Source organism: Mastacembelus armatus, chromosome 13 (assembly GCF_900324485.2).
Source record: "Mastacembelus armatus chromosome 13, fMasArm1.2, whole genome shotgun sequence".
Classification (NCBI taxonomy): Eukaryota; Metazoa; Chordata; class Actinopteri; order Synbranchiformes; family Mastacembelidae; genus Mastacembelus; species Mastacembelus armatus.
The window spans coordinates 21,165,731-21,192,279 of NC_046645.1; the positions used below are offsets into that span (position 1 = coordinate 21,165,731).

General features: G+C 39.9%; 2 protein-coding genes and 1 long non-coding RNA gene across 4 annotated transcripts in view; 2 read left to right on the forward strand and 1 right to left on the reverse strand.

Annotated features, from left to right (window-relative positions):
• gbe1b (glucan (1,4-alpha-), branching enzyme 1b) overlaps window positions 1–10,590 on the forward strand; it is a 72,241-nt gene extending 61,651 nt beyond the window's left edge. The window contains exon 16 of the mRNA XM_026321515.1: window positions 8,374–10,590. Coding sequence (XP_026177300.1) covers window positions 8,374–8,436 — 63 coding nt within the window. The 3' untranslated portion in view covers window positions 8,437–10,590. The remainder of the gene's footprint in view (window positions 1–8,373) is intronic.
• On the reverse strand, window positions 851–6,138 carry LOC113138772 (uncharacterized). The gene is made up of 2 exons (XR_003296495.2): window positions 6,023–6,138; window positions 851–1,695 (listed from the first exon to the last, which is right to left on the reverse strand). It is a non-coding gene; the product is annotated as an uncharacterized LOC113138772 (long non-coding RNA).
• Window positions 10,591–14,608: 4,018 nt separating the features above from the next.
• LOC113125209 (high affinity cationic amino acid transporter 1-like) lies at window positions 14,609–26,174 on the forward strand. 2 transcript variants are annotated; one of them, XM_026298538.1, is made up of 12 exons: window positions 14,609–14,741; window positions 21,716–22,128; window positions 22,214–22,372; window positions 22,487–22,658; window positions 22,754–22,887; window positions 22,968–23,190; window positions 23,789–23,925; window positions 24,164–24,266; window positions 24,704–24,909; window positions 25,027–25,178; window positions 25,378–25,486; window positions 25,586–26,174. In XM_026298538.1, exons 2-12 carry the CDS (start codon window positions 21,759–21,761, stop codon window positions 25,756–25,758), a joined length of 1,938 nt encoding a protein of 645 aa, XP_026154323.1. In that variant the 5' UTR covers window positions 14,609–14,741; window positions 21,716–21,758; the 3' UTR covers window positions 25,759–26,174. The 2 variants fall into 2 exon arrangements, with proteins under 2 accessions (XP_026154323.1, XP_026154324.1); XM_026298539.1 differs by lacking the exon at window positions 14,609–14,741 and adding an exon at window positions 19,303–19,476.
• The last annotated feature ends 375 nt before the right edge of the window (window positions 26,175–26,549 follow it).

The following is a 26,549-nucleotide window of genomic DNA, read 5'->3' on the forward strand; positions in this document are numbered from 1 at the left end:
CTGTCAAAAAGTCTCTCAGGGTTGGGCCTTACTGCTTAACTGTTGCTCTATAATTTAGTATCTCAATAATATAATTAGATTTTAAAGCAGACTCCAGAAAGTGATCTAATATGGCTGTATAAAAAAAAACACTGAAACGTCTGCCTGTAAAGGGATGATGTCCATTGTTTCTCTACATTAGGCTTTGTTTGTGATGATCCTGGTGTCATTGAGCGCCATGTGAATCTGGTATCTACAGCCCTTTCACATTCTCCAGCAAACAGTGTGCATTAATTCATAGTCTTAGGACTTACCTTTTCATGGACGTGGCTTGTAAGCTCGCACAGTGTCATAGAAGAGAGAAAAATATCAGGGAGAACGAACCACTGGGCTTCCATCACGGAGACTGCTTCAGGCTAAGAGTGCGATATAGGTCAATCTTTGAAATATAGAAAGAAACACTGGAGCACTTTTTCCTAATGTAGTTTTTTGCTTGATTAAAATGCTGAAAGGCATAAGATATTCATGAATAAGGTCAGGGATGAATTAGTAAGGATCAGCACAGATACCCAAACACTCCAACTGTAACTCGGCTGATTGCATGTGTTAGATCTTATGTTAATGAATCCAATTAATGTGTGAGGACAGTGATTTCTGTGAAGTGGTCTACACAGTCGTCTTCTCTGTTTTTTCAGTTTGTTTAGTAAAATGATAAACATCTTGAGGCAGTGCACTTAAGCGGTTAGTACCAGAGTTGACTGAGCATCTGATGAGGTGTTTGTTTATCTGAACTCAACTTGACCCAACTCAGATCAATACTAAAAGTGTTGTAGTTAATAGATAGAGGATATTACTGTATATTAGGAGTTGGACAGAGCACTTTAATGCATCAAAAATGTGTTTGGCAAAACTCACACTGCTATTAAGAACCCCAGTTCAGCATTATTTAAGAGTTTGTCAGCTCAGGTTAAAAAGCGTCTTCCTCTTTCATGCAGACAGTGATCCTCCTCCATATTAGCTTAGGTTTCATCAGTTAAGGACTCAAATTCCACATTCTCTTAAATCTTTTTTTTTTTTAACTCTTATTAATTCAAACACCGCTGCTTCATCCATGTCCCTCTTGGCCAAAATGTGAAGTTTAGTTAACAAGTCATCTGCTAATGTTTGCACCAGCATGGATTAATGGGGTATGGACAGGAAGTAAGAGGAATAGAGCTGACAGGGAAAGAGGAAGAAGGCAGGGTGGGGCCTCTTCTGCACATACTGGATCTCCTTTATAGGCTTCCTTGTAGAGATTGCGCAGTCAGGCTGTAGACTTGCATAAAGATGCTTCTTCTCCTCCTCCTCACTCCTACCTGTTTCTGGCAAGAATAATCAGACAAGAGGGGGCTGTGAAAGGTGCCCACACCATCTATGTTTTATTTAACAACTGTTGCTTTCAAAGTTCGCACAAACGTTTTCTCTCTTGTCTTTTTAATGGGTCCATCATTTCTCCAACTTCACCATTACTGAACCACAATAAAGTTTTATATCCTTCAAGAATGTATCACTCCTCAGATTGAAAATGCACATAGTTAGATGAAGCCAGCAGAGTCGAGTATCCTGGTGGCTCAGTGGACTGTGGTGGACACTGTCATCTGATATCTTTTTAACTCTTTCAGTCATGTCTTGTTCTTCATTATAAAGCTCAGCACAAAGTAGATGCCACCACCTCCTCTGAAACAAACAAAAAAATAAATAAATAAAGAAAGGGCAGATACAGTCTCCTTTCTCTGCAGCTCTTTTTCATTAAAGAGCTTAAAAACATAGGTCTACAGTGATGTAAACACTACCACCAACCTAGCAGTGGACAGGTTTTTCATATTAAGTGATTGCATGAAACATTAGAAAATCATTTATTAATCATTAATAAAACTTCTTTAGTTGCTTTTGAGTAAGTAGTAGGTGCATTTTAAGTACCATGTCTGACATATCTAAAATAAAACAATAAGCATTTATTCTTTATTACTACTTGATACGTTGGTGTTAATTAGGTAAATTAAAATCTAATATCATTACTAGGTTATGGCAGTAAGCACAGTGGGAAAGGATATTTTGAGTTTTAACAGCAACTATTATTGGCAATACTTCCTAATATATAATGTATAATACAATATGCCTATCATAAATTATTTATATAATGCTACACTAGAAAATGCTATGAAATGATGGTGATGGTGATGAAGAAGAAGAGGTAGGACCCAAATGTGGATACAAGCTGGCTTTATTAACCTGGATTGACCAGGCTCGGGCAAACACATATCTCCGCCACTCTGCGGTCTGGACAGAAAGAACAAAGAAGGTGGTATAAATAGACATCCAGGACCCCCCACCCCCCCCAGGCTGGATTCCAAACGGCCACAAAAATAGTCCAAAAAGCAAGATCATGGGTGGGCGGAAGGGAGCCGAGTACAAGTCCAAAACAAGGCTCTGACAGGGCAGAGTTCTGGGTCGACGGCGAGGTTGACCCCTTGGATGAAAAAAAGGGTCCCGAGCGGTAGGATGGCCCCTCAACCAAACGTAGGCAGGCGTGGATCTGGGGCCACTCGGGAAGACGGCCTCTCAGGCATACGTGAATCCGGGGCCGCTCGGGAGGACAGCCACGTTGGCACACTGAGGTTCTGGACGCTGGAGTGGAACCTCAGCGGGGGCAGCCACGTCGGCGCACTGAGGTTCTGGACGCTGGAGTGGAACCTCAGCGGGGACGGCCACGTCGGTGCACTGAGGTTCTGGACGGTGGAGTGGACGGCCACGTCGGCACACTGAGGTTCTGGACGCTGGAGTAGAACCTCAGCGGGGACGGCCACGTCGGCGCACTGAGGTTACTGGCAGCTGGGGTGGAACCTCAGCTGGGACGGACACATCGGTGCACTGAGGTTACTGGCGAATGGGGTGGAACCTCAGAGGGGGCGGCCACGTTGGCACACTGAGGTTGAGATTGCTGGAGGGGATCCTCAGCAGGGACACTGTCATCGGCGCACTGAGGTTCGGGTTGCAAGAGTGGAACCTCAGCGGGGACGGCCTCATCAGCGCACTGAGGTTGGGCAACACTGGGCAGCGATGAAGGGATCTGGCTGGGCAGCGATGAGGAATTCGGGCACTCTGGCCAGGGGTTTAGGCACTCTGGCTGAGGGTTCGGGTTCTGGCAGTCTCATCGTGGCTTCGGGCTCTGGCAACTGGAGTTGGGCAAGACACTGTCTTGCCTTGGAGAAGGGGACCAGCAGATCTCTACACACCTCCAGCATGGTGTGCAGGGAAGGAAAAAGGCCCAACAGTCCCTTCACCTCTTCCATCAGCGCATTGCGGAAGAAGTGCTGAAGCACCCACTCCTGCTGAGCGCACGAAGCCCGCATCTCTGGATAATCCCCGGAGATCCGGAGGCCGAGCCAAAAAGCGCGGAGGGACCCCGAAACAAACTCCTCCTCATGTGCTCTCCTGTTGTTGTCCGCTGGGTCCATTTGCGGTCGGAGCATGCTGTTATCAAATGATGGTGATGGTGATGAAGGAGGAGAGGTAGGACCCAAATGCAGACACACCCTGGACTGACCAGGCTCGGGCAAACACATAAAATATCTCCACCACTCGAGTGGTAGGCAGACAACAACATCACTCGGCGTTCTGGACATAAAACTAAACCCTTCTCTTCTCACTGCTGCAATATAGCACAATACATACAACGCAAAATAAAAGTCCGAAACCGGAACTCAAACTTTACTTCATTAGAGAAAATAAATTTCGTTTGAAGCCACTTAACATATATTTGTCTGTGTTTAATAACAAACATTTATTACTACTTTTTCAAGTGTTTTTAGGTGTTTTTGGTAGCAGCCAACAATTTTTTTTTGGTAGCAGCAAACAGTTTTTTGGTAGCAGCCTTGTTTGAAAAAAGTAGGGATATTAGTAATAACAAAAGAATCAGCACTCCAACTCATTTCACTTTACCCCTGGTAATATGAAGAGAGTGAATGGCCATGAAGCAGAATAAAAAATATGAAAAATGCACTCTTCTCTTCATGCAAATAAAAAAAATGTTGCAGCTAAGCCCTCATCTGAGTGAACTGATAATGTAATATACTCAGCAGGCATTTGATGAGAATCTGAAAAACTAAAACTAATGCTGCTGAATGGTTAAAGTGTATTAATTTAGCAGGACAAAAACTAAAATAGTCAAGACCTGTATTTTAGCTGAAATCTCTTCTGGTTTTACTCACATATACAGTTTTGTTTGGGTGTTATAATGTCAAAGACATCACACTAAGAAATGCTGATGAAGAATTAGATGCCTGAAAACCTTTTGATAAACTTTGCATGCATCAAAGGGGTTGTCTGCTTTGGCAGTTTCACAAAAAAGAAATTAAGCTGAAGTGAGGAAGAAAAAGAAAGTTAGGGAAACATACCAGGCTCGTGGCTGATGATCAAAAGACATACATTTCCATCAGAATGATCTAAGGCCTGAATTTGAATAGTAAGCTAACAGAGTAAAACTGCAACAGGGTGTAAAACCTGCTTTACACTTAATATGCATATACAAATATATAGTACTACTGAATCCTTATGCACAGGTAAGAACTTTCATTAATTTGCTGCTGTAAGATTGTATACATGTATTGTAGATCACATAATCCTCAGATCCTATTTTAATGTAATTTTATATTAAACAAATCATTTAAAAGGTCTATTTTGTAATTATTTTTAATATAAATCTTTCAGCCAGACTGTTAGGTCAGAGATCTTCTTGTGAAATGAGGTGAGATAAACTTTAAGTAACCAATAAGACTGATGGCCAAACTACAAAAACTCTGTGAACACAACTCAGAGTATTTGTATCTTTACTCGGTCTTTGCCTAAACTACAGATGCATGCACGGAAATACAGAGAATTGATCCTTGTTAAGTGAGTAATGGAACCAAACAGAGACATGCCTGGAGTGCATATATAGTCAGGTAGTGTTTTTGCCAGAAACTGGGGTCAGGAGACAGAAACCTAGTGGATATATATTCCTGTGAAGCACCTCATGAAACCTTTATCAGTGTGTTTGAACATTGATCAGATTGAGTATTAGCCCGAAGGCTGGACTTTGCTCTTGAACAGTAGAAAATCCAAATTCTCACATGTGAATGTGTAACAAGGCAACCCAAGAACATCCGTGAAACAAAAGTCAAAAAAAGGACAAATGGCCTTGGCTAACTTTCTACCAACACATTGCATGTATTAAACAAACAGACCGCTTTGCTTTCTCATCTCATTTTGTTTTGCAGCTCTGATATTTGCAGAAATTGTCAGATTTGCAGAGGTTCTGTTGTGCTTAACTGCCATTGGATTTGACTGCCAGTAGGAAATGCTGTTCCTTAGATGTGAAATGTGGCTTATGAGTGTCTGCCAGTGAAGTGGTAAACACCTACTCCAAATGACTCATCAGAGAGCAGCAGAGGCTTTATGGACATATTCAGACAAATCCAGTCAGATGCTGAGGACCAGGGTTGCTTCACAAAACACTGGCAGCAGAATATGTTCTGCAGTGCTGAGAATTGTGTTTGACATTATGCCTGAGAAATTTCTATTAATATTGTGTGACTGGATGTGTGATCTAAATTAGAACATAACAAGGGTTAACAAGGAGTCTGAAGTAGTTAGTGTTGGGAGATCAGCAGGGTAATGAGAGATGATCAGTCTAACGTCTGAAAAACATTATTTGAATTCACATAACAGAGCTTTCTAGTTAAACAGCGAATCCTATACATCTGGCTTCTGCTCCTAATGGTTAAGTGCATTTTGTGCATTTGTAGCTGTTGCAAACTTAAAATGTACCTCTCACCAAAACAGAATGAAAATACAGTATACATTATGTTTAAGCTTGACTATGATATCTAAAGGACCATTCAATTTGTCAGGTCTGCATTATCAGTCTTATTAGTCTAATTTATTGTGGTGAAAACATTTCAAATCACTCTGCACTTAAGGCAAGACCATGCTGCTTTTACAAGAAGTAACATGTTCTACCTACTTCTCATTCTTCAGACTGGAAGCAGAGAAAATATTCTTCTTCCATTATTTGCACATGTTTTATGCAGTCCGTGTTAAAAACAGCTGATTTACCCAGTGAACAGCACAGCCTGTGTTCTGTCTGAAAACGAATGAAGTTTATTGTAAGTTATTGTTTACACTCGGTTTTAACATTCACCACTAGCTTGAGTCACCTCCACGCACTGGCAGCTGTTCAACAAAAGTTACCCAAGCTTGCTTAAAGCGTGCTACCAAAAAAATGTACCGACAATCCTGGTGTTCACTGTGATGGATCACACAGTGCAGCCACGTTTCATGAGGCTTTTAATCAATTTTAATATTGTATGGAAATTACAGTAAAAATGAATGCCTGGAACAATATGAAAAATACATTCAACAGGAGGATAGTTTGCAAAACGGTTAGCTGCCATATAAGTCATGTGATTTGTAGTAAATGGGCTAAAACAACCAAAATTTCTTGTCAGGATCCTAAGCCCTTATATTTATGATACAACAGACAGTTGCACCTAAATTTCAACCATCTGTTGTGTTCTGTGTGATCAGTCCTAAACAATGGTCACTTCTGTTGTGTTCTGCTTTGTGATCAGTCCTAAACAATGGTCACTTCTGTTGTGTTCCTGTAGGTTGCTTTGTTTTAGTTTGGCTCAATGTACAATGCTGTATTTGATTAAAATGTATCTGACTGAGATATAATGATAAATAATAAATTCCTTTTTGGTTGTGTCCACTCTGAACTCTGGATGATGGATCTAACAGTATGTAGAGTGCGTCACTAATTTATACCACTTTCCTGTTGTGAGGAGTAATATGTTAATTAGAATGTCTTCCACTAATTGCTGTGCCAACACTTGGGATGATCTGCTGCTCTTTGTTCACAGATTGATTTAGAATTTGTCACTATTACTATCTATTTGGTTGAAATAAAAGCTGTTGACATATTCCAGGTTAGGCACAGTGGTAGCTTTTGTCTAAACAGGTGCAATGATTCATTCTGCCTTTCCTTCTCTCTGCAGTGCTTCTGCATGGAGACTCTCCCACTGTGACTGTTTAATTAGTCACCAATGTCTGTGTCAGTGTTTCAGCACCGGGCTGCTCGAGTCCCTCTGTGACAAACTGTTGCCAAAGAAACACATCCACAGCAAGCTCAGATCCACTGATGCCGAGGGGCGGCTTGAAGAGTTCAGGGGGTGATTGAATTGTTTACAGCTCTGCTCTCTTTTTCAGTTTTCTGTTGGGAAATATAGCATCGTTTATGTCTGCTTGGCTTTTCCTTTGGCATAATTCTGAAATGAGTAATGGTACAAAGTGGCTCCTTGCCTCCAAACGACACTGTGAATATCAAAAAGATTGATCAAAGACTTTATTAGCTACACCACTCCAAACTAAAACCGTCACTAAGACTTTTTTGTACTGTACTGTATATATAAGGAATCTGACATTTCCAGAATGCTAAGTCTCTCTTTTTGTGGTGTGCTTGTTTTTTGCTGGCATGTTTTTTCTTCAGTCCACTAAAACTCAGCAGATTGTTTTAGCGCAGCCTATGCCCGCCTGCAGACTGTACAGTATCTTCACAGTATCCCAAATTTACTGTGAATTGTACAGCCAATATTTAGAAATGATGAAACACAGGTTTGTATTGATTGGAGAGTTTAGAAATGAAATTGAGGATTTTGCCTAAAGATTGCTCATTTGGGTATTGTTCTCTTGAATGCAGAAGCTTTAAATGTCATATAATGTTAATTTTACGAACCAGAGACAGATTTAGTGACTAATCAAGAAATTTGCAGCACCAAACAGGCCAGAATGCATACAATACTCTTCATAGTACAAAGTGTGAAATTAAATGTTGCAGCACGAGTTTATAGCAGTTACCTCTCTCCTCACAACAGTAGAATTGTTAACTCCAGTGCCACCCAGAGGTCTTAATGTAGCTGCAGCCCTGTTACACTTTGATTATAGCTGTCTAACCTTGCCAGTCCTCTTCGATCAAGGGTGTGGTTTTTGTGCACTGTCTCCTCTGATTAAATTTTTTTTTTTTTTTTTTTTTTTAAATCTGAAAATCCCACTAAATACACCTCCCATCCTCTTCTTCATTGTCATTTTTCTCCTTCTCCTCCTCTTTATTTCGCATCATGTCAACCTTGATTGTGAGCAGTGATCATGCCTGATCAAGGCAGCAAGTACTGAGTGCCTCCATGTTTCAAAAGAATAAACCTGAAGATTGAGTAATCTCTAAAAGTGGGGATCTCGTTAACATCATTAATCTTCAACTGTCATCTCACCTTTTTTGCTTTCTTTCCTCCCCTTGTCTCTCTTTCTCTTTTCTCTCAGGTCTACATCCCCTGCAGAACAGCTATTGTCCTGGCCAACGAGGAGATAGATTACTGTTATTAGAGGATGATTGTCTCCACCGAGACCAGGATTGAAAATGGATTCCAAACTCAAACTGAGTGTTAACAATCACCTTCATCTTAAAATGTCAACCTTGCACACCGTCCAAACCCATTTTTTGTGTTTGAGTCTTTTTCTCAGTAGGAAAAAAGCATTGTGAGCTTCTGTGCTTTCAGACACCATCTGCAACCTTCAATGCTGTGTAACCCCATTTTCTGCAGATTGGTCCATTTGGGAAGTGTCCAACATAACCAGCAGCTAGATGCTAAAACTGAAAACCCTGCCGAGTCCATCCTCCACTAGCCAGCAGCCATTTATAGGCTCTGTTGAATTTGGCATGTCATTTGAAACACATGACCAGCGTCTGTGGCAGAGGGAAGCAATACAGCAACCATTCATTTATTCAAACATGATAACAACTCGGAAAGAGAAATAAAAATATAACAATGTTATTTTGTTGATACTGTTTTCTTTAATTATGTTGTATTGCAATATGGTACAGCATAATATTATAGCATCAAAGATGCGAAGAGATTTACACAATTATGAGCAATTGTGACTTGTGTTAAGTCACTGATGATCTAACTTTGTTAATTTGTATTGTGGGAAAATATGCATTTAAAAATATTGTAATGTGCACAAAGTAATAAGTTGCTTTGAGTTATTTTACTTTTAATGGATGTCTGAAACTGTTGTGTTGTAATGTTTGAATTTATGCAGCTGCAGGGAGCATTTCTGTGGTTATTTATGGCCCAGTTATTAAGCCAGTAATTTGCAGCTAAAGCAAAGTGATAAAATCACCTCATTTAAATTGTTCACAGCATGCTGCATAATACAAAAGTAACATTTTATCTGAAATACATGTTTTCTCCACTTTAGATAAAATAATGCAGAATTTTCTCCTGCAGTTAATCACATTAAATTAGTTTATGTCATGAATTCCACAAAACTCTTCAAACCGTTAAAAGACAAATTGATATTGATGATCTACACATCAGTTTGTGGTAGGATAGCTTTACAGGCATGACTCACATAATTGACTACTTTAAGACACTGATTTATGTGTACCATGTTCATTTGATATTTTCACATTCACCTAAGGCTATTCCAGAAAAACAACAATAGACTAAATTAACACATGTGCTCTGATATTAGCGCTGACATTAATGACTTTTGTCTCAACGCAATCGATGATTGAACATCTCAAACAACATCTGCGCTACTTATCCTGTGTTCCCCATAGCTGTTATGTGATAAGGTTATTGATGAACAAAAATATATATGAACCAAGGAACATCACTGAAGACAGGTGACATGTTTTGTGAAAAATGGCCTTTCATATGATGGGTTTCATCTTTTGAGGTTATGTTTTGAAACGACTGTGATAATTTATCTGTTTCCAGCCTTTATGTTCTCTTGGTTTTCTTCTGAAAGTCCCTTGCCACATGAATGAATGTCTTCTGGAAGTGTTTCAGTATTTGCTGCATGTTTTTCCAAAGAAATATCGTGTTAAGTAAAACAAGAGCTGATTTTGGGCATTCCTGATGAAAGCTAATGCCTTGATTTACTGCCATGGATTCTGTAATTCTTTGATCCACACCTACTGCATTAGTTCAGATTCTCAGTCATTTAAACGTGTATTGTAGCATATGGCAGGTTTTTGATCTGCCTCCCCTGCAGGCACATTCATATTCAGGACCATCCTTCTGCATTTAGCCAAAAGTATCATGAACATGTCATTTCTTTTTGTGTAATACCAAAGCATTCAAAAATGACTTTTTCCACCTCTCGAAAAGCACAGAGAGGATCACTGTGCATAAATTTCAAGTAACAAGGTTGTGAGAATGAAGTGGAGTGTTTAATCATTCCTCATCTGACCCAATGTCATTGTCGTTTTACCACTGCCCTAATGAATTGTCTGCATTTATTGTGAAAAGGAAAATTGATGTCTGATACACAGTAACTATTGCAGCATATTTCTTTCATTAAATCCAATTGATAATAAATCAGTGTCTGTCAGGCCACAAGAAAAATGTGGATGAACTGGATGTGCTGTCTGACTACTGATCGTATCAGTAATGGCTACAGCAACATGCAAGTGTATTGTGATGTTACTCTGTCACTAAGTACTCGATTAAAAAAAACTCTTTCTTGGTCTTTATGGTCTGAGAGTTCATTCTAATATTCTAACTCTATATGAGGCTGCGGCAACCAATAAGAGTTACCTTAAATATTCAGTTGCCATTGTAATGTCATATACATTAGTCAGCTGTTATGAGAGGTGCTACAGTGTTTATATTTGACCAAATATTTACTGGAGCAAGAAATGGTGCACAAATGATAGAAACTGCAATGGAACAATTAAAAAATTGTAAATATTATATTACAGTTACATTATATTTCAGTTGGACACTATTATTTAGATTTAATTACACTTAACCCAGAATGTATTTCTTAGTTTTACCAGCAAACATCTAAAATGAAAATGTCCATTTTTTTTAAAAAAAGTGTCATTTTTACTGAACAAAACTTTTTCTTTTAGCAGAATGTAGAAAACTCATATGGAATTATTTTTAATTTGATATATATACAATCATGCACAGATTATATATTAATTTGGACTTTATTGTGCATAATTTTAGCCTTGATTCATTACTAAAACATACTGAATAACACAGCGTTGAGAGTGTAAACAAGCAGTGATGGACAGACTAAGGTAAATATTACAGAATAGCCATAAATAAACTTTACATTTGCCTTTTTGAGCAGTTTTCAACCTTAAAATGAGTGCTGTATACATCAATCAGACTATCAGGAAAGCCCCCACATCTTTGGTATGACAAAGGAAATTATCTTTGCACTCTACATTCCAGAACATAATATTTTAATTTCTATTTGGTGACCAGGGGAGCTATGAAATATTTTTACAGGCCTATACAAGCAATTGTCTCAGTTATTCACAAAGCATGATGTAAGGGGAATGAAAGACAACTCATTAGACCATAGTACTTACAGTTCCATTTCCTAGGCATCCACACTTTGTGCTACTTACACCAGATTATGTGTCTTTGTGTGCTTGCATCGATACACGCAGCTTATTAATAGCAGTTGCACCATGAAAAGCAGTTTGAGAAGATCACAATGTAGCATTTGTCAAGGATGTTTTACAAAGTTGCTGATTCAGTTCTGTGAGTATTTTTAAGGATGTATTTTCAAAGTGCTGAGAAGATTTTTTTTCCTCTTCCATGCACATTTCACTCTCGTCACTCATGTCTAATTAAGGCAAAAGCCAAAAATAAATAATCCCCCAACCCCCAGAAAACCTTCTGGTCTTTTCCACAAATGGCTTTCAGTTACATTATAAGTATTCATGTGCTACTGCAGGGAATGACTTATACAATGTAATGCAGTCCAATGCAATTACCATGCAAATTTGTTCAGAGTGGACAAAATAACAGAAATGCCTTACAGCATAATGTAGAACCACTGCAAACTAAGGCCTCAGAACTTATCTGAGTTAAATCAACACCCCTATAAAACAACTGCAACAGAAACCTAACTGCAATCTTCACCGTATTCAATGTTAGTGCATAGTGTTAGTTCAAGTTTGCTGAACTGTACAGGTGTTCATGCTGTTAAGTGCAACCCCTTTAGCCATAACTGCCATACAATATGCATGTATGAATGTATGTTGTGTTGTGTTGTGTTGTACAAGAGCAGGCTTCATGAGTAACCCTGAAAGCATAGATTGTGTTCTGTGTTGCAATGCTTTGTCTTTTTCTAGTTCCACATGGGCTCACAAGAATATAAATGTCTAGAGGGAAGAAGGAAGAGGATGATTTCAGCCTGGCCTATGAGACTGTGCAAGTCTGGAAGGGATTCCACCATCCACACTGCTGCACCTAAAATACAAATGCCTGTCTATGCTATTCTATTGCTTAAGCATTACTGATATATGCTTGCTTAGACCAAGACAGGCAATTTAGAAATTAGAAATGTAAAGTTGATTATTATCATTATATTATTAGCATTAGCAAAATGCTTGTAAATTCAGCTTACAACATAAGAGTTCTTGTTCTGTTTTCTCCTGGATGTGTGGAACAGTCAAGAGAAGCACATGTACCCTGCACTGATGTTTTCAAAGTGAACCTGTGGTTTTCAGGAACAATCAGCTGCTGCAGGTTTGAACACAGAGGACACAGAATGGAACCTGAGTGTAGAGGCACTTTTTAGGATGACAGTGGCCTCCAGAAGTATATCCATCCATCCATCCATTATCTATACCTGCTTAACTAGGATCACAGGGATCAGCTGGAGCCTATCCCAGCTCTCTCTGGGTGAAAGGCAGGGGTACACCCTGGACAGGTCACCAGTCCATCACAGGGCCACATAGAGACAAACAACCTCACACACTCACACTCACTCCTATGGGCAATTTAGAGTCACCAATCAACCTGACATACATGTTTTTGGACTGTGGGAGGAAATTTTTGTGGGGTATTTTTAAACACCTGAAGGTCATTGAACAGCACTCACCATTGTTCTTGAAGTTATAACAGTGTCTTAAAGATTCTTCTAACCTTATGAGTAGGAAAAAGTATATACATATTTTAACTCATTTTGCAAGTTTTGACTGTATTTCAGAAATTCCATATCTCCTTTCATATAAGACAGAAAAAAATACAAGAAGATGGTATTTGATCAAGCTACCTCTTTATTGAAAGCATAAAGATGAACTTGATATCCATCTTCTTATCCAACTCTTGGTAAGACAGCAAACCGTGAATTTCTAAAAAATGTTGGAGCAGTCCACACTGAATAAACCTCCTGGGTCAAACTGATTTGAATCTTTATATTAATGTGATTTATAAAGATCATTGGTGTCTGAATCAAACAGGCCTAGTGGGGTGCTCTGGTATCAGGCAGAAAGCCAGGATGATCAGTGTGAGTGGTGGGGTTGTCAGCCCAGCAGCAAGCGGTTTGCTATTAATCTTTTGGTCATTACGCTCAGCTTCTCATCTTTATGCAGAACACTGGCAGTGACTGGTTTCAGTGCAGATCTTTGGGACCCAAAGTGCCACTTGTTTTCTATTGTACAAGGTAATTAACTGCATTCTCTTGGTATCACTTGTCTATTCAGTCATCATTAAACAGCTTCAATGAAACCATTGGTACTCAAGCTCCTGAGAACCGGAGCTGGGGTGCACCAGTCAGGAGGAACTGCATTAACACTGTGTCCATGGAAGTGGTTAAGATAAGTTCATGTGGTGGGAAACGATCCACCAGCAATGTACAGATACTGTATCTAAAAATTACAGTGATATCTGGTGAAAATGTGTAAGGATTTTTGTAAGTACTTTGTTCTTCACGTCTCACAGGAACAGCATTACTTCAAAATCACCTTAGAGCACCGACTCCCATTTATCAAGGCAAGCCACAATTGGCCCATACCATGAGGCAGTCAACCATAAATCTAGAAATGTCAGATGAGCCAGCACATACAGCACTTTTCTTACCAATTATGTCATAGTAAGCTTGATACATGTAGTACTAGGGAATTGTGAAGAAACCCAAATATCCAACCGATCTCAACAACTTCTGCAGCTAGTTTTATCAGGGCCTAAAAATAACATGCTCTGGTTGGAAGAGGTCTCTCCATCCCAGGCTGGATGAGGCTTAGTCACTGGTGTGACTTCCTCTTTCTATGCTAAGCAGCCTGTGCTGAGTGTTGGATCCCCTTTGTCTATAATCCTAAACCCTGGTGTAGATTTTGAAACTATATATGAAGAATTCAACTGAAATAAGAGGATCACGATATGGTACAGCTCCACAGCCACAGAGGGAAACTCAGAGCATAACGGCTTTGTTTCCCATACTGAGCAACTTCCCAAGAAATCCATAACTTCCTGTGTTGATGCAAATGTTTGTATGCAACTGTACAAATAAGGATGAACATCGGAGAAAGGTGTCAACATGTGAACACTGATATGCAGAACTGACTGAAGGATAAGTCGCTGTGTCTGATGCCCATCCAGGAGAAAGAGCTGGAGGGACATTTGTTTGTAGAGACCGCCATCTGGTGGTGGCGATTATAACAGGAAATTCCTTAAAATATTGGGTGGGGACAGAGGGAAGGGGATCGCCATGTGTGGCCGGCCCTCTTTGTACGTGTGTGCCTGTGCATTTCCGTCCCAGCAAACTCTGTCAGTCAAAGTTTGCGGCTGATGAAAGCTTTGCCTGGGACATCAGGGACCGAGAAGCACGAACAGAGGCGGCAGCTTTTTGTGACTGACGTCTTCCTGAAGCAGGTAAGACCCTTAAGGCTGAATGATTACATGATTTATTTGCAGAGAAAGTTTCTAAACAAATGTTGCGTTTAGTTAAAGGTTTGATGTCTTTAACAAAACGAAGAAAGCGCAACAGTGTGGTGGGTTCTCAGTCGCGCGTATCCCGCATTTGTCCGTAAGGAAGCAGTCTACATGGTCTGGGAGAATAAACGAGCCACCCGGCTGATGCAATATAACCGCAGGGTATCTGACAGTAGCTGCTGCAGTTTTCTCTCCCTATCAGCAGAATTTAAACAACCAGCCTCACTAATGAAGAGCTGCTGAGACGAGACTTCGAAGTAGTTTATGGTCAGTGTTTGTGGTTTCAGTCAGGAGCTGCAGGCTTGCCCAGGATTAACATCGCCTTTTAAAGTGACTTTTCTATCATTTAATAGTATTAAAATTATGAAACGGTTATTTCAAAAATAGTAATAGAGATTCTGAGTATCCCAAAAATTAGACCTGCCTTCTCACTCAGACGCTTTAACATTCAGTCATACTGGAGACAGAACTATTAAATAACATACAGGCAAATGAATTAGTCTGCAAAAGTGTAAACAAACTTGAAATTGGCGGACACTTTTTGCTGTGACAACAGCTTTGCTTTCACATTCTTGATCATAAGAATCAGGTTTGCGTTTCCAGCTATCAGCACTTTAACCCTTCAGTCTGCATCCAGCTCATCCTGTCAGGTCATCTGAGGCAGCCGCAGCACTTTTAGGTCAGATAAGCTCATTGTCCTGTTGCAAAACAAAAAAATGAACCCACTTAGTGAAAACCTGAATTTCTTTGTGAGGGGTCCTTCACATCTCATCTCAACTACATGGCTGTAGTTTTTGCAGAATGTTGTGGTATTGCTGGTTCAGTCTGCCTTGACTTCTGTATAAACCAGCAACAAAGCACCAACACACCTCCTCCTCCACTTTCATGTGGAAACCACAAATGCAGATAGCGCATGCTCACATGTCTCACTTAAGGGTTCTCACCAGTGATCTCAAATGATGAGATGAGATGCAGCAGTTTGATCAGAACAGCCTGATACACATGGTCAGACCTAACAGTTGATGTTGAGATGTGTCTGCTACCAAAACTCTGGGGAGCGCTGATGAGAGCTCTTATCTGAGGGGCCATTAGTTAGTGATTTCATTATCCTCCTGCAGAGGAACTCATCCTCTGAAGCACCTCTTGATTTTATACCCTGGGCCAGTTGTCATGAGAGCCAATTTTTATATTTTTTGCAACTGCCTTTGAAGAAACTTGAGAATTTTGTGAAATTGTCCAGTAATGTAATGGTGTGCTGTTGTTTTCTCTCTGCTTAGTTGGCAGTAATTGCTACAGCAATCAAAAAAGTTTTATTTGCTATACTAGTGTTATCTCTGTAAAACACAACTGGTGGTCTCAAATGCATTAAGAAAGCAGGAAGTTTCACCAGTTAGCATGTAATGAAGTACATCTAATCATTGAAAATCATTCCAGGTGACAGAGATGTTTAAGATATTCAAGTGTGAATCTGTCATCAAAGCAAAAAGTGGAATTTAAAACAATGTAAACATATTTTGTTTTGTTTACACTTTTTTTGCTCACCACATAGTGTATGTGTTATTCCATCAGTAGAAAAAGTATTAAAGGGGAAGTTATGTTCTTTTAGCTGGTACATCCTGAAAATACATGTTACATACTCTTATGAGTTAAAATAGATTTTTGATGGCTTAACAACTTTTTTTCTTACGTTCTCTACAAATGCATTTTTGTTCAGTTTTGTATGTTTTGCAACATTTGTAAACTGTGTAAAATAAGTTTTGCTTTAATCACAGAGAGTTAAACCTAAAGACTTTCCTCTGTTCTCATGTGCAGCAGAATATCAATAACAACGTTCAGGAAGAAACCAGCTATTTGAATTTGATTCTTTTATGTTCACACTTTAATAAATTACTGCTCTCTCTTTCTCTCGTCCATTCTGCCCAGAACAGAATCCTTTCCTAATGTGATACTATACACTCCCTTGATTGCTCTTTCCTAACTAAAAGGTTTGAAAAAGAGTTAAGTGCAGCATATTAGGCAAATACTGACAGGCATGTAAAACCTTGCATGTATGGAAATTCTCTAAGGTCTTGTCATGCAAATTTCCTTGCCTCACATTCTGTTTACTGAGGAATTATTATGTTCTGTTATGGTTTTGTTGTAATACTTAGTCAGAATGTAAAAACTATGCAAGTTTGTGGCTGTAATGGAAATCACCAATGGTCAGTGTTTGTTTGGTTCATTTTTAAATAAGCAACAGTCACATGTATGATTAGGTGAAACAGGCATGTTTTTGTTTATAGTCCATAGCTCAGTGATTTAAAAATAACATAGGCCTATATATATATATATATATATATATATATATACACATACATACATACAAGCTTGGACATGTTAGCCAATTAGGCATTAAAGTTTATGCAAATGATTTCAAACAAGCACTGGGGCATTTTAGATTTGTCACTTGCCAAATAAATGTGAGTTTAATAATTTATGAAATAATATTAAGAAGCAGTATTATGGTTGCAGTTACAGCCAGTGGTTACACATATTCCTGCAAATCAAAAATACCTTAACTATACCTTCAGCTTCTAGGAATGCTGGGAATAGGGATGAAATTTATAGCGTAGACACTATTTAGTATCATCCTGACATTTACAGCTTGCTCTAATGTCACACAGTATAAACTGTGAAGAAGATACAGAATGTAACAATGAAAACCCACACATCATGTTTATAGCCCATGAGGAAGAAAATAGAAAAACATCATGTCAGCTGAGTTGTAATAGGACTGTTTTGACATTGCACCTGGTTTTAAACCATTTCACCTTCTGAATCATGGATGATAGTATTATTGGCTGTGTGTGTGTGTGTGTGCGTAGATGGGGCAGTGTGCATGCCTGGTATTACTCAGAGAAGATGAACCAAAACCTGTTTACATATCACACTGTGAGGACTTTGCCTTCCTCCTCTCTCCAGGAAATGAATGTCTGTATGAAGTCACTACGAGGATTAAAAGCAGATGTGAGAACACTTATCATATGGCAGTCATTTTCTGCTAAAATTTATCATCTTCTTGTATTGCAATATTAGAGATTTATGTAAATAACACAGTTATCAGTCAAATCCTGGCAGTATATATGCAGAATACATGTATTGTGCGCTTCCAAAATGCATTCACAATGCACTCTTCACACATAATTGCTATGTGTCATTTGTAAAAATTCAGACATATCCTTGCAGAGTGTTATATTCAGGCCCTTGCTAAGAAATGGAGATGCCACAGGTCGTAGTGAACATTTATTTGCATGCGTCATGAAATTGATTTATTTTTAGTTTTTAAATGGGTCATTGATTTCATTTTTTCTGTTTTCTTCCCCATTGGCAATAATGGCCGTTGGGTTGTCAAGATCGACCCTAGAAGGTATGAATGTCTCAGAAAAACCCAGAAAACAATGGAATTTGTTGTGGGCAGTGTTTAGTTTTGTTCTTCATAGCGTAAATGCTACAAGGTCAGCACTGCCTTATAGGTGCCATATGGACCTAAATGGAAAGTTTGTATGCCCTCAGATGTGGTTGAGGTTATACTAATTTAAGATTTGACCTCAGACTAAATGTGATGATGTCCTCATGCATATAAACAATGTCATAGCTAACATAAAAGAGCAACAGTATTTTGCAAACGGCCAAACAGTGAAAAACGTGACTGACTGCTATTCCAAATTCACCCACGTGCCTTTGTGCCTCATGAGCAGGTGCTGAGTTCAGTGATTGGCTGAGAAGGAGGCAGGTCCTTCCCTGCCCACCCAACTTTTTTTAGAATCATGCTGCAGTATGTGCCTGTGGTGAGTACTGTTGTCACTCCCTTGGCCTGTGCTGGAATGTCATACATGTTCTGCCTTGTATAACATTTAAAGACATAGTTTTTTGTGTTCTACTTGTGTTGATATTTTTAACCAATGTAAAGGTTGCGCTTTAATTTACAGATGTGGATTTTTATTTTATTTTTCCTATTTTCACAAGGTGTACATTCACCTGGGCTGTTTTGGCTTCTACATGTTGATCTAATCAGACGTTTGGCCAAATGACAAGTCAGGTTAACTGTCCAGGTTATCATAACATAGATAACACAAAACTGTTCAATTCCAACTACAGCTCATTTAGTCCCTGAACCTTGGTTTCTATGGAAGGTATTATCAACAGCTTCATATTCAGAGATGACGTGATGATTATGTTCTTTACATGAACAATTTTTATTATCAGCAACCTGAGTGTAAGTCAGCATATTTATTTTATGCTAATGATTGTATTTCTACTGTAAATGGCTAAAAGTGCAGTCAAGTCATATTTTTCAAGCTGCCTTGTATTCATGATTTGATGCTAATGAATATTTCCACCTTGCACTGGGGGAACATGGCTGTCATCACATTTTGAATCCCAAGGCCATGTGATGTGTCACTGTTCTATTTGTGAGCTGGACACCTGAATGGGTTGTAGACCAAAGTGGTATGTGCGTCATGTGTCACACCAGCAGATGTAAATATCTTTCTCAACTCTATCTGAAGTGTGATACAAGTACGCAGCTTGACTCTAGAGGAAAGGATTAGGTGTGTTTGAAAACTGAAAAAAGAATATCATAACCATAGAGTTCATCAGGGAAGACAGAAGACCCATTTTGGATTGTGTTGTGAAAGTGAGTACTTGTCTGTGTTGTTGGGCAGATCTATATCTCAATGTTCTGTGCTGTTTTTGAAGAGACTTAAAAGTTAGGTCTTGGATTGCCACAATTATGCTCTGCATAGTATTTATAAATATATCACAGAGTAAGTTATTTAATTGACAATGCTATTATGAAATGACTGACAACATCACAAAATCATGGTGTGGTGTACTTTTTTCTTTTTTTCTTGCTTAGATTTACTTCTATTATTTCAGTTATTGATATTTGATATTGTTTCAAGCTATTGTTGTTATAGTGACCTTGTCTAGTATTTGATAAAAGAAAAGTCAGCAACCCCTTGATTATCTCAAGTAGGCCATCCAGATAGGTGAATCTAACTTCTGCTGTACTCTAATTTAGAAGAATAGAACTTGATAACAGATGTTAGTTATTCAGTAAAAGAATAAAATATCTTTCAGAGGTAATATGTGGATTTTGTACTTCTTGAAACATGGGGTGATAGGTTTACTACATGCTATATTAATCATTTTTACATCATATCATATCCATGATCAAACAAAAAACAAGGCCTATTCTAGCACACCGAATCATTCCTTTTTAATTGATTATGAATGGGCTGTATTCATACTTATCCACCACACATGGCACATGAGGATGCCTGAGGAATGGAGGAGATGTGCAGAGTTGTGGAAACTACAGAGGAATAAAGTTATGGGAAAGAGTAGTGGAGGCTAGGCTGAGGTCATACGTGAGCATTTGTGAGCAGCAGTATGGTTTCATGCCAAGAAAGAGAACCACAGATGCAATATTTGCTTTGAGGATGCTGATGGAGAAGTACAGAGAAGGCCAGAAGGAGCTGCATTGTGTCTTTGTAGATTTGGAAAAAGCGTATGACGGGGTGCCGAGAGAGGAGCTGTGGTTTTGTATGAGGAAGTCTGGAGTGGCAGGGAAGTATGTTCGAGTGGTGCAGGACATGTATGAGAGCTGTGAGACAGTGGTGAGGTGTGCTGTAGGGGTGACAGAGGAGTTCAAGGTGGAGGTGGGACTGCACCAAGGTTCGGCTTTGAGCCCCTTCTTGTTTGCTGTGGTGATGGACAGGCTGACAGATGAGGTTAGACAGGAATCTCCATGGACCATAATGTTTGCAGATGACAATGTCATCTGCAGGTGGAGGATTTTAAGTACCTAGGGTCAACAGTCCAGAGCAACGGAGAGTGTGGAAAAGAAGTGAAGAGACGTGTGCAAGCAAGAGTGTCAGCAAGAATGAAAGGAAAGATGGACAAGACAGTGGTGAGACCAGCAATGCTGTCTGGTTTAGAGACAGTGTCACTGAGAAAAAGACAGGAGGCAGAGCTGGAGGTAGCAGAGCTGAAGATGTTGAGGTTCTCTCTGGGAGTGACGAGGATGGACAGGATCAGGAATGAGGACATCAGAGGGACAGCTCATGTTAGATGTTTTGGAGAAAAAGCCAGGGAAGCCAGATTGAGATGGTTTGGACATGTTCAGAGGAGGGACAGTGAATACATTGGTAAAAGGCTGCTGAGGTTAGAGCTGCCAGGAAGGAGGCCTAGAGGAAGACCAAAGAGGAGGTTCTTGGATGTAATGAAGGGGTGTGGGTGTGGAGGATACAGAGGATAGGGTTAAATGGAGGCAGATGAGTCGCTGTGGCGACCCCTGAAGGGAGCAGCCGAAAGGAAAAGAAGAAGATATGAGGAATGGAACCTCATCTGTATACCAAGTTTTAAGTGGTCTGTTGAATAATCTGTGGCTTATGTTAATGTATAATCATGAGTGGTACCTCACTGAAGATTTTGTGTCGCTGATATGAATGAAACAATGGAAGTCACATTTTTGCTGCAAGGGCCATTAAACTTTTGTGTTACAGAGCGTTAATCCCCAGCATATCTTGTTACTCCACCTTAATCATTATTCCATCATTTTGTCATTAAACAGAGCGTTCAAATAGATGAGCCAAGGAATTTGGAAGTGTCTTTACTGCAAATACCACTTTTGTTCCAATGAAAGAACAAAAAATGTCAGATTTATATGTCAGTGCTTTGTAATTATTGGCCTACTGATATCAGTCAACCAAGCTATTATATCTTAGAGCCTCAAGTCGCAAACACTGAACAAGGAGTTTTACAGTACTGGAACAGCACCAGTGTTTTTTAAAATTTTTTTTTTTTATTCTTTGTCTTAGTTTACAGACACATTGTAATCTCAGTCTGTCATTTCTGTCTTATGTCAACAGGTAAATTATCTTCTGAAGAGCTTTTAGTGCAGAGCCAGCAAGGATGATTCTGGCAACACTAAAAGGCCTTGGGAAGCAGCTCCTGCGGGTGAAGGTTGTGGACAGTAACACAGAGGACACTCACTTGTCTCGATGCCTCAACACTTTTGACCTGGTGGCCCTGGGCGTCGGCAGTACGCTGGGTGCTGGTGTCTACGTGCTTGCAGGTGCTGTAGCACGAGACAGTTCTGGTCCTGCCATTGTCCTCTCGTTCCTCATTGCTGCCCTGGCCTCTGTCCTGGCTGGTCTGTGTTATGCTGAGTTCGGAGCCCGTGTCCCCAAAACTGGTTCAGCTTACCTTTATAGTTACGTGACAGTTGGAGAACTATGGGCTTTTATCACAGGCTGGAACCTCATCCTCTCCTATGTTATTGGTGAGACACTTTAAAAAAGGAATGAAAAGAGCTGGTCACTACACCAATATTTGTTCAGTTAATGTAAATGCTCTCCTTCACACAGGTAATTCAAGTGTGGCTAGAGCATGGAGTGCAACATTTGATGAGCTTTCTGGAAAGCATATTGAGGAATTCTGCAGGCGTTACATGAGTATAAATGCCCCAGGTGTCCTGGCAGAATATCCAGACATATTTGCTGTCTTCATCATAATCACTCTGACAGGTCGGGAGCAACTCATATAAGTCTGTCACATGTGCGTGTGTGTGTGTGTGTTTTTCTTCCATTCTTTACATGATAGGCTTTGATTGTTCATGTTGTCTTTTTAAATGCTTGCAGGGCTGCTTGCATTTGGAGTGAAGGAGTCAGCCTTGGTAAATAAAATATTCACCTGCATTAATGTTCTGGTGCTGCTGTTTGTGATCATCTCTGGCATGGTCAAAGGAAACCTCAAAAACTGGCGCTTGAACCCTGAAGAAATCCTTGATGCCATCAGCAACTCTAGCCTTAAGTGTGTGAAATGAAGCGCTTATTCCCAAGATGTTGTGCCTAATAATGCCAGAGATGTGCTTCAAATAACCACATTTTTCATCCTTTTACTTCCAGTATGTCTCATTCTATACCATCAAAAGAAAGTCTTGGTGAAGGTGGCTTCATTCCCTTTGGTGTCTCTGGAGTTCTCTCCGGTGCTGCCACCTGTTTTTATGCCTTTGTAGGATTTGACTGCATTGCTACTACAGGTGAGTAGAAATAGATTAAAGTGCTAATCAGCACTCATGAGCCCTTTACACTGACATCTCCAGTTTCGTTTCCTTCACAGGAGAAGAAGTTAAGAATCCTCAGAGGGCTATTCCTATCGGGATTGTGGCCTCACTCCTTATCTGTTTTGTGGCATACTTCAGTGTGTCCGCAGCCCTCACTGTGATGATGCCTTACTACATGCTGGACATGAACAGCCCCCTGCCAGTGGCGTTTAAGTATGTGGGCTGGGAGGGAGCTACTTATGCAGTGGCCATTGGCTCTTTATGTGCCTTATCAACCAGGTAAGAGGCTCCTGTACTGTATCTCAGTATGCAACATTGTCGAGGATTCAGTTGTTCAGCATTTTTATTCATGTCCATTATGCCAAATATCTGATCTGAGCTCAGTATTAGTTTATTGAGTACACCTCACTAAAGCTAAGTTTTAATACAACTTTCCTGCAATATATCTTTAATTCATGGAGGTGATCATTTTGGAGGCTGTAGTTTGTGTTGCTGAACATGTGGTGTATTCATGGTGTGTATACAGTATACATTGTTTTAAAATGCATATACTGTACAATAATGTAAAAAACCATTTCTGCAGAATTATGTTGTCTTTAGGAAGTTAGCCAGAATTTGTGATATTTTCTGTGTGCAGACGTGCTTTGTCTCTTTGCATACAGGGCCTCACAGGTCACACGGTCTAAAAATATTCCTGCACAGTTAACATTCTTTTTTTTCTTCAGTTGTTGGCATGTAAAAGTCTGACAGAACAGCAACAGCAAAGCCTCCTGTGTTGTTAATCAGGATGTTGCAGCTGAGAATAGCTGCATTTAGTGCTGCACATTCAGTTATAAATCTCTGTGTTCTCCTTCTTATTCCTTTATCCGTGGATTAGTCTTCTTGGGTCCATGTTTCCACTACCACGCATTATCTTTGCTATGGCTCGTGATGGTCTGCTCTTCTCATTTCTGGCACATGTCAGCAAGAGGAAGACGCCCATCATTGCCACCTTGATGGCAGGGATCTTGTCTGGTATGTAGCTGAATTGAGGCCAAAAGCAACAGTGCCTCTTGTGGAAGGAGGATCATGGCACATAGTGTTGTAAAAAAATGCAGCTGTAAAATTTTAAGATTTTATGAGTTATGTAAAAACAAATACAGTATCTACATTAGCTCGTAAATATACTTTATGCCCTTTAAGTTTTGGGACCAATGTGAATAGATCTATCATCCTGCTGACATTTGTTGTTTTTGCCTCATTTGTCCAACAGCTGTGATGGCTTTCCTGTTTGACTTGAAGGACCTGGTTGACCTCATGTCCATTGGCACTTTGTTGGCCTATACACTGGTGGCTGCCTGCGTGCTGGTACTCAGGTAGTCCTTTTCTCTGAGCTTATATAGCCATACTAAAGCTGATGAGCCACGGACATCCTTGTACTGGGAAGGAAAATCCCAGTCAAGAGCCAGTCACACCAGATCAGTCAGTTCAAACTTGTGTCCAATTATTTTAGTTTCCATTTTGTACTAAATGAGAATTAATCAGTCAGTGATTAATTCTGTTGACCTCCGGCTTTACTTAAAGGTGTCAGCCTAATTCACAACCATTTTTGTATTTTATACATATAATTTATTTGATGCATCTAACAGGAGATTATCATACTGACTATTTGTAGCATACTTACTAACTAGTTGTGTTTCTAAACTAGGTTAGGGTTTAAAAATTCGTCTGGTGTGTGCCCTAGGGAACAGCACATTTTTGACCTCTGCTTTTTCTATGCCTGGTTTTGACTGACTGTTTTGTTGTTTTAAAGGTACCAGCCTGAACAACCCAGTGTGGCCTATGAGATGGCTAACACTCTGGATGACACTGAAGTTGCTGAGTCTTCTAGTGAGGGGAATACAGACATACTGCCACAGCCAGAGGATCGCTTCACCTTCAAGAATCTCCTCTTTCCTTCAAACACAGAGCCGTCCCCTCTGTCTGGGTTTGCTGTCAACATTTGCACCAGTGTGCTTGGTGAGACAAACACAAAAGCCAGAGAAAAGTGGACAAAAGTGCCAAAATAATTCACCTGATTACTGATACAGCACATCATCAGAGGTCCTCTCTTTACTGTTCTCTTTTTCACCTCAGGTGTTTTGGTGTGTGTCTTCAGTGTCGTAGCTGTTCATGGAGGACTGGCAACCTGGTCAGTGTCTGTCCTCTGTGTTATCCTGGTCGTTTGTCTGATTCTTACCTTCGTTGTGCGCAGACAGCCTGAGAGCAAGGTCAAGCTTGCCTTCAAGGTAGAGTGCATACTATGCCAAAGAGTTAGAAGTTAGAGTTAGAATTCCAGTACCCTCTCAGTCTTTAGTCATAACACCCATATCACCCATCATTGTATGTTTTAAATGAGTCTATTCTGATATCTAAGGTTGTGATGTCATTGCTTATTACTTACACACACACATTCTTCACACACACACACACACACATTCTTCACAGGTTCCTCTGCTGCCCTATGTCCCACTCATTAGCATGTTCATCAACGTGTACCTGATGATGCAGCTTGACAAAGGAACGTGGATCCGCTTTGCCATCTGGATGGTCTTAGGTACTCAACAGTGTCAGATATTATCTCTTCTCATGCTTATGTTGTTAAAAAGACTGCATGTACTGAATGCATGTATTCTTGTTTCCACACTGTTTTTAGGTTTCATTATCTACTTCAGCTATGGCATTCGCAACAGTGCAGAGGCGCTGTTGAATAGGCCTGACACCTACGCTCCAATCTGCACAATAAAAGGAGAGCCCATGGCCACAGAGAAGGAAGCCTTTCTACTCAACACACCGGGTGTCACCAGAGAAGATGAGGAAGATTCTTGAGGACACACAAGGTTCACTAATCTACTCTGGTTCTGTTTTTTATATGTTAACATGGGTAACATTTTCTCACAAATGTAATTTGGCTGTTTAATGGAAGGGGAAAGGTTAATTTGATGTAAAAAGAGATGATGGATCTTAAAATGTCTGAAAACTAAGGTTCTATTTCAGACATTTTTAGCTGTAGCTGTCTGTTTTTTATGTTTTGCGCTGTGATTTAACCAATATTGCTAAACCCATCTCATTCTGTGGATGGCAACCAAAGGCAAAGTGGTACTTTTAAGAAACTTTTTTAAGGCATCTATTCTGAATTTCTCCAATGGGGGATGAATAAAGCGTCTGTCTGTCTGTCTGTCTGTCTGTCTGTCTGTCTGTCTGTCTGTCTGTCTGTCTGTCTGTCTGTCTGTCTGTCTGTCTGTCTGTCTGTCTGTCTGTCTGTCTGTCGGTCGGTCTGTCGGTCTGTCGGTCGGTCGGTCGGTCGGTCTGTCGGTCGGTCGGTCGGTCGGTCTGTCGGTCGGTCGGTCGGTCGGTCGGTCGAACTCTATGGTGGTTCCCTAATCAACAGTATACCAGGATAAGCCAGATTCTTTTTCTTTTTAATCTTTTTGCGATAACATTTCAACTCAAGTTATTTCTTGAGAGCTGAACATTTGTTGCTGCTCTCCTCCTCAATGTTTGTATATGTCACATGTTTACAGAATAGACACTATGAGTAAAAAAAGCTTTTTAATGACATTAGGCATTTGCCACTTGTATTTAAAGACAGTGCTGGCCGCTGTAGCCAAATCCCATGA